Source organism: Procambarus clarkii, chromosome 88 (genome assembly GCF_040958095.1).
Source record: "Procambarus clarkii isolate CNS0578487 chromosome 88, FALCON_Pclarkii_2.0, whole genome shotgun sequence".
NCBI classification, from domain to species: Eukaryota; Metazoa; Arthropoda; class Malacostraca; order Decapoda; family Cambaridae; genus Procambarus; species Procambarus clarkii.
Window position 1 is genome coordinate 20,208,254 of NC_091237.1, and position 12,234 is coordinate 20,220,487.

General features: G+C 38.0%; 1 protein-coding gene across 50 annotated transcripts in view; it reads left to right on the forward strand.

The window, feature by feature from the left end:
• LOC123745770 (zinc finger and BTB domain-containing protein 7A) overlaps positions 1–12,234 on the forward strand; it is a 215,414-nt gene that overhangs the window by 6,292 nt on the left and 196,888 nt on the right. For all 50 annotated transcript variants that reach the window (XM_045726704.2, XM_045726703.2, XM_069317669.1 and 47 more), the window contains exon 5: positions 5,805–5,924. In XM_045726704.2, the coding sequence (XP_045582660.1) occupies positions 5,805–5,924 (120 nt within the window). The remainder of the gene's footprint in view (positions 1–5,804; positions 5,925–12,234) is intronic.

Below are 12,234 nucleotides of genomic sequence, written 5' to 3' on the forward strand. Positions count from 1 at the left end.
TGCATCTAGCTTTCAATGCTTTCCTCTTCTTCGTTTGGTAAGTAAGTCATATTGCAGTACAAATAGCAATAATAGCATGAGTTCTGGGAGATATTGTGAGAGCGCGTCAGCGATATATCCTCTCTCCAAGAGAGACACAGAGTCACTGAGGGGCCTGAGCCACGTACCACCCTCTCTCTCTCACGATACTGTTGCCACTGAGTGAGTTTATATTAATTTTATGCATAACATGTTATTTTCAACGCTATTACGAAAAATAAGACTTATACAACGTAAGATACAATACCCCGCGGTGCACTCACGCCGCGAACCAGATTCACGAAAGTTGCAGCGGGAAATTTGACTCTAATTACGTTATTTTTCAAGATATCATTAAACGGTTTGGACCACAGTGTTGCCAGAACGTTGTAGTATTTTTCGTAATTTTTCGTAAATATTATATTTTTCTTCGGATTTTCGGTTACCATGGCCCCTTAAGTTGTACCAGGAAGCAAGGAGAGGACTTGCGTTAACTGTTTTTTTTCATTAATACAACTTAGTGTTGCAGAAGAACTTGGATCACAATTGAGAAAACACTCAAGTGCTGTACATACGCCTACAAATGATTTACAACCTCGATAGTCTTCAAATAAACGCATCCCCACCAAAAACACACAATTATGCATTTACCATTTTGACCATGCCATATAGTAATCATTAGCAAACAATTAGTATAAAAAAAATTATATATACTGTATGAGTGTAACAATGGGTATAAATTGAATAAGTTTTAGATTTATGAAAAAGAACTAACTACTGGTTTGGTAACTGGGTTGAATGCCGAGATACATGATAGTTCATGTTTTGTGGCGCTCCCCCTTGTTTCATACGAATAAGAGATAGTGGATTATATCAATTTCTATGCTCAATAAAGGATCCTCGGCTGGACACTATAAATATAAAACTTCCAGATAATTATGAGTTGGAATAAATGCACCATAACAGAAAAGGTCTTATACAGGGAAGATGAAGACTGGGTGACGTCATTGACCATTAGCGATGTATGTGCAGGGTCACCGGGCTAACGAAAAGCACACAAGACAGAGCCTGGCCTTTTAATCCCCTTGATCACCTGTCTCTCAATAGAGTTCTTGGTGACTCGGATACTTTTGATATCGTTCACCGTATGCGTTTTTGTTCTCGTATTGGCATCCTTGGTGATATTTAGCGCCCTCTGATTATCCCGCACATTTGATGGTGCTACATGGCCTTCCCGGTTTGGCGCCTTCTATTGATAATTACTTACTTGTGCCGCATCTGACCCAGTTCTGGAATTCCAGACAAGAGCTAACTAATCTGGATGTTGCAACAAAGAGAAATGGGATTTAGTAGTAGTCATCCGTCAGTCTCTGGAGACTAGGGAGTTGCACTCTGGTTGTCAATCCTGGTACAGCCTCTTGTGTGACTGATGAGACCAATCCGAGAATGGCAGTCCATCCCACACTGAGTACAAATGAAGTCTTCCTGGCTACTGGCTATCCTTATGTCTGTTTGCCTCTGATTTCTTGGAAAGTGACTACTTGAACTTGCAGAAACCTTTCTGAACAGACTGCCTCCAGGCTGATCGGTCTGCAGCCAGTGTTTCCCACATAGCATGATTGACGTCCATGGATTCAGGTATATTAATAAACCTGAAATGTTTCATATATGGTCAATGGGCAGACAGACAACAACTGGAAGACACATAGGAAGTAGTCATCAAGCAGGGCAAGTACTTAGACATTCAAGAACCAAAGTTTTTCATATTCTACTTGGTGAACCAGAAGCATGGTCACTTATGTGATCTTTGATCCTAGACAAGTTGATGATAACCAAGATGTTGGAAAAATTGCTACCCCCCTCATTGCTTTCCCCCCTCCCACATAAAAAAAAACTCGAAGTTAGCAATCGCACCCCAGTACAACATTGCTCTCTACTTCATGGCCCACATATGAGGAATGTGAGCCCAGGGACACCGGAGGAAGGACTGAGGAATGAATTTTAAAGAGCCCTAGGGACCATCTGATATCATCTTGGAACAAGGGTCCAAGATCCTTGTTCCAAGCTCTAAACTACCCCAAAGAAAGGTGCCAATTGCTTGTCAGCTGTGATGCAGGAGAAACCAGACACTGCACTCAAACTTCAAAGTCCTGTAACAGGGTTCAGTTCAGGCAAGATCCATGCTAAAGATGCAGAAGGCAAGAATGCTGAAATCTGTGAAGGATTGGCCTAATTGGGCCTCGTCTGAGATGAGGAACCGAACCAGGGACATAGATGTGGAGGCATTGTCCTGATAATGTGTGTAAATAGAATACAACACCAACATGGGAGAAAACAAAAAAATTAACCTCTTGGCCAGGTCACAAAAGTCAATGAAGGGTCAAATGGGCACCCAAGAATTCTTGCCAAACTGGCAAGACTAAAACTATTCTTCTGGGTAGGATATAGCAGTGTCCCTACCCAGAAGAGATTCCTGCTAAAAATTGCTGGGGTCCTATTTGGCTTGGCAACAGAATTGAGGATGGGATCACTGTATGCAAGATTCTGATGGGACAATTGTTGTGGACAAAGAAAAACTTTAAATTAGATGGTGGGACAAATGGATATCGGTGGAAGCTAGACACTTAATTTAGTTTTTAGAGAAATAAGATTATAAGAAAATAAGAAAATTCTCATAGCCTCAGAACTTGGCCAAGTAAACAGATTTAAGCTTTTAGATAGCCATCACTAATTTTAGAAGTCCCTTGAATCACATGGCTAGGGAAATGCTTAAATATTTTCATGATATAAATTCATGAGAAGCTAAAATATGCATGATTTGTTTGGTACCCAACCTCTTTAACCACCTGTTTTTGGCAAAAGCTTCATAGTGCAATTGTTAAGGACATATTTTCATTGTTTTTATAAAAATTCAGGTAAAGTTGATGTCAAAATGTTTCCAAACACAACCATTTTCATTTCAAAAACATTACAACATAACATTAAAAAATATTGAAATATAGCCTGATTAAAAAAAAAAAAAAGTACAACTCTCAGAACGAAATTTCTCGGTTCACGCAGCACAGTGGTTAGCCCTCAAATCGCGAGGGGTCCAAATGGCTTCAACACCCACAGGCGCAAAAAAAAAAAAAAAAAAAAAAAAAAAAAAAAAAAAAAAAAAAATTAGTTTCACAAAAGTGTTCATTTGTGTTCACTGATCACAGAAAAAATAACAAAAAAATCGTAGGTGGTATATTTTAGCCGCAATAGGGTAGGGAAGTCTTGCAAAAAAGGGGCGTTGACAGAGCCTTCGCCAGGCGAGGTCTACTCCGCTCGAGCTGCCAGGCGGCAGTTGCCACAAATATATTATTACCTAATTATTTCAAAGTCTCTTGATTTTTTCTTAGTTTTTTGCATTAATATTATTCAATAGTGTGTATTGTGATATATTTATATAATAAAATGTGTGAACCATCGATGTACTCAAAATTATGGTGTGTATATTAGTGATTCAATTATTATGTTCATAAAACAATAAACAAATAGTTTTGCTGTTATCACATTATATACACAGATTATATATAAGTATCTGCATGTTTTGCTCACCATAACGAACCACTAAGTTGGTATTGTGAGTCAAAATGCAATGAGGAGTGACCGCAACACACCAGCCAGTCACTCGCTGCCACTCCCTCCCTCAACAACGCCTCACTCGCCCTCATTCTCCTCCCACAATACTGTTTTTGCATTTATTCACTATACACAGATGTTATATATAAGTATTTAGATAATTTGTTCACCATAACTGTACATCTAAGCTTGTATGGTGAGTAAAGGCAATAAGACGTAGCTACTCACACAGTCAGCTGGTGGTGGCCGCCCTCAGGGCCAGATGCACTAATATTTCTCCTCCAACAATATTGTTTGTCGTGTTGTTATGCTATATACACACATTTTTCTATAAGTATCTACCCATTTTATTCATCATACCTGTACAAATAAACTGGTATGGTGCCCAAAGACCATAGTGGCCACCAGTAAACAACATGACAAGTCGTGCTGACGACGCACCTCCCTCACCAAAATGGCGGCTCCCAACCAACTCCTATTGCTGTTATTACACTCTATACACACGTTATATATAAGTATCTACATTTGTGTTCACCATAGCGAACCACTAAGCTGGTATGGTGAGTGTAGTCAATAAAAGGTGGCCACACAGAGTCAGAAGACGTCGCCACCACCCTCCCTCCCACAGCATTACTCCTCCCTCCATGGAGCACAGCGATAAATATAACCACAATCTTGCTATTATCAGAATCCTGGTTAGTTTTATCACAGTCAGGGGTCTTCTGTAATACTATCATCGCTAAATAATAGCATGGACATATATATTTTGACATTTTTAGGCGATGCTGTGGTCACAAGCTGAACAGCAGTGCTGTGCGCTCATGGTACGTGCGTCAGCCTTGGTGGCGTGCTCAATACTGATGCTCTCACACCCAAGAGTGTTGGCCACAATTTTTTTTCTAGGTGGTATCTGTCAAATATCGGTTGTGGCTGCACAATAGCTGCCCCTATCCCACACGGGGCATTTAAATTAAGGCGCTAGTTTCGGTTTTGTTACTGAAATCATCTATATATGTATTGCATGGTTTAAGGGTTAAAAATAAGCAAAAACAACTTGATTAAAAGACTTTTAGCACTAATAAAGCAAGTGTTTTGAATGAAAGTTTGAGGCATTAATTGGCACAATAAAAAAAATATGGGAGACAACTGTAAAAAATTATAAGGGAGTGTTGATCAAATAAATAAGGAAGCATTTGTGAACCTATTACATCAAGATCATGATGCAATCACAAATTACAAAAACAAAGTTGTTAGTACAAATTTGCAAAAAAAAAAAAAAAAAATGCATGCAAACCTTTTTTTTGCATTGTGGTAGACATGGAATAAATGAGATATGAAAGTGGTGTGTGCAGGCCTAATTGAAAGATAAAAAAAATTCAAACTACTATAAGCTTAGCATTCATCCTGTAGGTAGAACCATATCTCCACCCTACCATGCCCTATCCAGCCATATCTGCTATATGCCTCAATGCACCCTGTGTCTACAACTCTCATGCACCACATGCTTACAACCCCCAATATACCCTATACTTACAACCTCCATGCACCCTATGCCTACAACCCCCATGCACCCTGTGGTTACAACCCCCATGCACTGTATGCCTTCAACCTCCACCTAAGCACACTCCAATCGGCTCATGCCCCACACATTAACTGCACACCATATGCTGACACTGACTTTATCCTCATTCATACCTACTTGCCCTCCCGACTGCTTACTCGCACAAACATCCACCTACACATCCCACCAAAACACTACACCATCTACCACCCCCGAACCCACACCACTAACTGAAAACCATTAACCGTCATATTTCCAGACTTTCCAGAGCTCCACGACACTCCCACCATAAACCATATGCTCATCTCATGCACACCTAACTACCACACTACAAGAAACCATATGCCAAACTACCTCACCCTGCCATTATATGCTGACACCTCTCAATGCCTGTGTTAAATGTCTGTGGATGCAATGTGTCTTATTATAAATGTAATAACATTGTGAATGAAATTTTACTAATGATTTGCATTTTTTAGATTTTATATTACAGTTCTGTTTGTATTGTAATAAATGCTGGCACTGGAGATGATACTTTTCTTGATCCCTCATTCAATCACAATGTCTAGATATATGACATTGTTCCTCATGGAAGCATTGGGTTTTCTCTTTGCAGTGGCTTGGTACAGGTGAAATTGGTGGAGGATTTGGTATGCTGGAAGGTTACAGTGAAGACGGCCAAGAGGTTCACCCGTCTTCCTCTGGTCCACCTGGTAGTCAACAGGCCCACCAGATGGTGAGTGTTGTTTGCATCATGTTATAAAAGTAGGTGGCCATCACCAGTTGTGAATAGTATTGCTTTAAATCAAATTGCTTTTAAATATTGTACAGTACAACTTATCACACCTGAACTCCTTGGGGTGAATCAACATTTAAATGCTGAGGAACATGGTAAGTTTGGGTAAAATTTTGTACACTTTAAAAAGTATTTAGTTGAAAATGAATAAGTTTTAGATATATAATTCTGCCATGAATCTTCACAATATTCCTTATGTTTTTCTTCACTGAAGCAAGAAGATTAAAAATTAACTCTCCAAAGTTCACTTTAAAAAGTGTACATGTAATTAATTTTTTCTTGATTTAAAATGCTGGGTAGTCAATCTAATAAAGCTTTGATGTTGTATATTATGTTCAATTTTGAGCTGATGAAACTCATTGTACACCAGAATATAAATTGTACAAGTAAATAATGTGTAGTTGTGCTGAATATTGGCAGCTCCTTTAGCTCCTTGGTGAGCTTAATATCACTACTTAATATAGTTAATAGATGAGCTGAATATTACCTGCTAATTTAGCTCATAGGAGTGCTGGATATTACTAGCTAATTCAGTACACAAGAGAGCTGAATATTTCCAGCTAATTTAGTTTATAGGAGGGCTGAATACTACTAGCTAATTTAGTACACAGGAGAGCTGATTATTACACACACAAATCACAATATCATGATGCATCAAATGAACAAATCCACTAAATTACATGAACTAAATTACCTAGTAATATCCAGCTCTCCTATAAACTAATTTAGCTGGTAATATTCAACTCTCCTGTGTACTAAATTAGCTAGTAATATTAGCTAAACTTAAATTAGCTAAGAACCAAATTAGCTAGTGAGCTGAATATTACCAGCTAATTTAGCACTGGATATTACTAGCTAATCTAGCACACAGGAGAGCTGAATATTACTAGCTAATTTAGTACAGAGGAGAGTGAATATTACCAGCTAATTGAGTTCATAGGCGCACTGGATATTACTAGCTAATGTAGTACACAGGAGAGCTGAATATTATCAGCTAATTTAGTTCAAAGGAGAGCTGGATATTACTAGCTTATTTTGACCAGACCACACACTAGAAGGTGAAGGGATGACGACGTTTCGGTCCGTCCTGGACCATTCTCAAGTCGATTGAGAATCGGCTTGAGAGTGGTCCAGGATGGACCGAAACGTCGTCGTCCCTTCACTTTCTAGTTTGTGGTCTGGTCAATATACTTCAGCCACGTTATTATGACTTATCGCCTCCTTACTAGCTTATTTCGTTCAGAGGAGAGCTAATATTAACAGCTAATTCAGTCCAGAGGAAAGCTGAAAATTACCAGCTAATTGAATTCACACGAGCTGAATATTGGCAGCTAATATTTAAGCATTTCAATGATACTAAAACATGTCATTTGGTCACTTGTTTATTTTTTTGTTCATGAGCACAGTGTGGGTAGAATTTTATCAGAGGATAAGCCAAAATATGGAACCAACCTGAGATCACCTTGTCCTACTGCCCGATCACCATAGACAATATTTTCTCTTTTGCTTTACAAATTATCTGAGGGAAAAGTATGGGTTATCATTTTCTTTTTGCAGCTATATAGACCGATCATTGACACACATCCATATTTTATTTTAATAAAGTTGAAAAATAAATGAATGTTGAAATGTTCATTAGCATTAATATATCCACTGCCGCTATGCATAGTTTATTAGCAATACACCTTTTGTTTTGCTTCTCTGCTGTAGAACAATCAATTGCAAACATTTTGACATTAAATTTATAGTTATAGCCCAACAAATAACTTATACAGTAAATGGTAAAAAGTGTCTAAGCGTTTTAGGCATTAATGAGTGGGGTTATTTGAGGCACAGAATGTTGGAGCAAAAATGCTAATGTAGTTCACAGGAAAGTTAAATATAACCCTGCTAATTTAGTTTCCAGGTGAATTCGATATTCCCTGCTAATGTAGTTCACAGGAGAGCTTAATATTGCCAACTAATTTAGCTTTCAGGCAGCAGATCAGCTAGCATTGATTTTCAACTGGTTGACCCCCAAGAGGTCTTTTAAGTTCTACAGTATTTAAAAATAGGGCTGTTCCCAAAAGAGGTTGGGAATCACTGCTTTAGAGGGTCGTAAATATTTGTATACTTATCTTAATTTACAATATACTTTATTTTGGAAAACAGTACTCAGAATGCACACACTTATATAGCACCATTGCATATAAATCCATAGTTTAAACATTGCCGATATCATTGAGATAAGGTGATGTCCTGCATGACATACTTCTCAGTTTTCATTGGGCCTATTTTTGTATTTTTAATTTCCTTTATTTATTCATATCTGTATACAAAGGCTTCTTTAAGCTTTTGTCAAATCATTTACAGTGAAGATATTAGTGGACATGTGTAAAAATATCTAGTTATATTTTTAATACCTACTGTATATTCAAGGTTATGAAATGTTCTTGTGTGACAAGTTGTACTGTATCAAAATGTATTAGTAAATAATAATAATACAGTAATATTGTCCTAAGACAATTACATTCATTAGTGTAATATAATACTATATTTCATGTTGAAATCTGTTAACATTTAATTGTTGTAACTTAAAAGTGTCAAGAGCCAGCACATACTTGTATGCTGGTAAGTCATCACTTCCTTGATGGTCCCTGCTTTTTACCTTTGTATGAATTGCCATTGAAGAGACAATCCTAAGGCGAGGCCCCCTTTATCGATTTGTTAGATTTACTGGGTGATATTTAATTTTGATGTTTGCGTATGAAAAAGGTTTCCACGCTTCCAGAAATTTGTCAGTGCTTGTGTGCTTGCTTCTCTGACTGTTAGTACTGTACTGCTAATTTAGTTATGTGAAGTATTTAGCACTACTTGATGATAATACTCTAGTGTAGATTTTAATGCACCAGACTGTATATAAATATCATGATTATAGTAAGATGCCAGTTTGAGTTGTTTAACCACAACAGTGTGTCTATGGAATACATGTCTGGCCATGTGCAATTTTTTTTTCTAAGAATAATTAATTTAGATGCAAAATGCAAGGAAAACTGGAAATAAAGCAAATGTCTACATATTTACTGGTTAGGTGAGCTGTAGAAGGTTGTTGGGTGGCTGGGCCAGTCAGATCTGTCAGTGCCAGACCTCGCATCTTGCTGACATAGCAGCCTATGACAGAGGTCTCCAGTGTTGACCTTGGAGGTTTCTACAGTCCTTTCTTCGTATTTTTTAGTTTAATTACCGTTGTATTTGCATTGAATGACTAGATTTGTGTACAAAAAGATGGATTGAGTACATTATTTATACCTAGACTGTACCAGGAGTGGGTTCCAGGAGCTCATCTACTTCCCATGATTAGCCTGTGGCCAGGCTTGCCTTGTAAGAGCTTGGTCCAACAGACTTGCTTGGAGTCTACAGTGAATAAGAATATCAATTAATATATGTATGAAATGTATGTATGTATGTATCAATGAGTGAATGAATGAATGAATGTATTACCATAAAGAATGCTACTGATACCCTTTCTAGTAGAGTTTTTTCTAAGGATTTCGTTTGGTGTCAGTTTCTTTCAGCGAACATTTCTAATGCCTGAATGTAAGGCATCTAGGTATCTTTATATTTTTGGGCATCTTTACCTCCAGGCCCTGGTAAAGCTCCATTGTGGAATATTATTGATTCGCCCACAGAGCCTGCATTCACTGCTTGTGGGCTGTCCATCGGTTTTACTACATGCCGATGGTCATTGGTCCTGTTTCCGCTATGCTGCCTGTTGATGGCCATTACCATCTGCCACGAGTCCTGTGATATTGGGGTTTGCTGTGTGTCCATTTTTAGCTAGAGCCTCCATTTGTTAATTTTCTTTGTTTTATTTTAGGGACTTAGAGCAACTAATTACTGGTTCTATGCTCACCCTTTGTCCCGTTATAAGTCTGGCATGGACTCACGAGGCCCCCTTCCCCCTCCCCTCCTTTTTCTCTGGATGCCAAGACATCTAATGATTCTGGAGTTTGGGCTGAAATTAGAGCTGGGTATAGCTTGGCCTTCTCCATGAATTGTCCCTTCCATGTTGGCAGTGGAGACAATTGAGCCGGTGCTTACTGCTAGGGATCCGTAGTTTTCTCTTTCTCTGGGGGGGGGGGGGGTGGGTTTGGCTCAGATCTTGTGTGGTGTTGCCTTCCTGTCTTAAAGGGCATCAGGTGTGGAACTTGGGTCTACTCTCTGGGGTTTTCATTTAGGGCTTCAAGGGCTGTGGGAAAAGACTTGAGGTGGATCCTTAGGAGCCCTTCAACCCCTCCGGTTCCCTCTGGAACTTGGAGTCTTGAGCTTTGTTCCTTGGCTGCTCCTCCCCAAGTGCATTTTTGTTGTTCCTTAAGTGTCCGTGAATATGTATTTTTGGAGATTTCTGTCATCCTGCTTTCTGCCGTGTTCCACCTGGTCAGTTCTTTTTTTGGTTCCTCTTGAAGGATCGAGCCTCCACTTATTTGTTTTGACATGGCCTCTTTTGAGTGTGGATTGGCTTCAACCTTTAGGTTGTGGTTATGAGGTGAATTATGTGCTAAGTTATTCAACACATAATATAGTAAAAACATTAAAAAAAGTGGTAAATGATCAAAGAAACATCCAAGATGAACATTGATGTGTCTCATATTATATTGTCAGCAAAGTCAGCATTAGGTGTCAACAGCTGCTGGCCCAGATAACCAACCTGCCACCTTTCACACCTTGTCCAACCAGTAAAAGTTAGATATTTATATTTTTTCAGGTTTTTCTTACATTTTGCATACAAATTAGTAATTCTATAAAGAATGTATTTTGGAATGGTTTTATTTTTTGTGCATAGGCAAGTGTGGCCATACAGTATTTCAGTAGCCATGTTCTGAGTGTTAAGCAAAAATTTGAGATGTTTGTAAGACTAATATTTATCAGTTCTTTGGCAGAGAGAAAAATAAGGGGAGATATGATCAATCTTTATGTATACAAATAAGAAAGGAATTAACAAAATTAACGTGAACAGGTCATTTTGCAACAAGAATAGTAAAAATATTTTGGTGTATTTTCCTGGGGCTGGGATGGGTGATGTAGTCATTCATTATGATGGACATCATTTTTAGTGGTACAGTAATGGGAACTGATATTTTATGTACCTCATTGCATGGCAAGATGGTACAGGACCCACATTAGACACACACATCACATGGATAAGGGGAATAGCAATATATGTGTCAAAGAAAATTTATAACATTGTGTCAAATAGTGAAATAAAGCTGAGCCACATTCAGAAACAATTTAGTTTGAAGCAAGTTAAAATAATGATGATACTGTATAATAATAGGAGTTTTATGCACAGTATAAGCCACCAAATCTCGACTGTGTAAAGAAGGCATAATTTGGAAGAAATATGGTTGAATAATAATGATAAAAAAGCTAAATGCAATATAAACAAATTTAGAATGGGAAAATTATATAATAAAAAGTACATTAATTTTATCAAACTGCTTACAAGAAATAAGAAAATGCAAAAGAAACTGAAGTGCAGATAGCAGGGAAGGCATAGACATCCTAAATGGTTCTTAATGGTGCTTATTTTGAAACTATCGCAAAGTCGATCAGATAAAAAATGAATTTTATACAAATATTTTATTGTTGAACTCGTGCATGAGCCTAATGCTCGGAGTAAAGAGAAAATTAGTGACACATTAAGTGTTACGAGAGTGCGAAAGTGTTAAGGTGAATTAAACAAAGATTAGGAAAAAGAGTAGGCCATTGAGAAATAAGACAGGTTGTGTAACTAATAATGATTAAGAAAGGGATAGTTTTCTAAATAAGTGCTTTTTTTACTGGAGGGAACTTATTTTCTTGCAATTGGGCAAATCTAGGCAGGTGGTGAGTGGCAAATTGACTAATTAGTGATTACATGGGAGGAAGTTATTAACTATTAAAGTTAATTTAATTTATTTTATTAATGTGGATTTTAGTTATTGTCTGTTTTTTTATAGTGATTTATATATGACTATAAAACATTTGTATGTAATGTAATGCATGCTTGGCAGGTAAGCTAGTGGGGGAGGGGAATCTACATGCACCCATGGCTACATCACCCCCACAACGCATGCTTGAGTAACTAATGCATGAACACATGGCACAACCCCCTACCTCCCCGGCACATACCTTCTTACTCCTCTCCTTGAGTAACCAATGCATGAACACACCACAGGACAACTCCCGCCCTCACATGCTAACATTGGCACAACATTTTTGCATAAGGGGG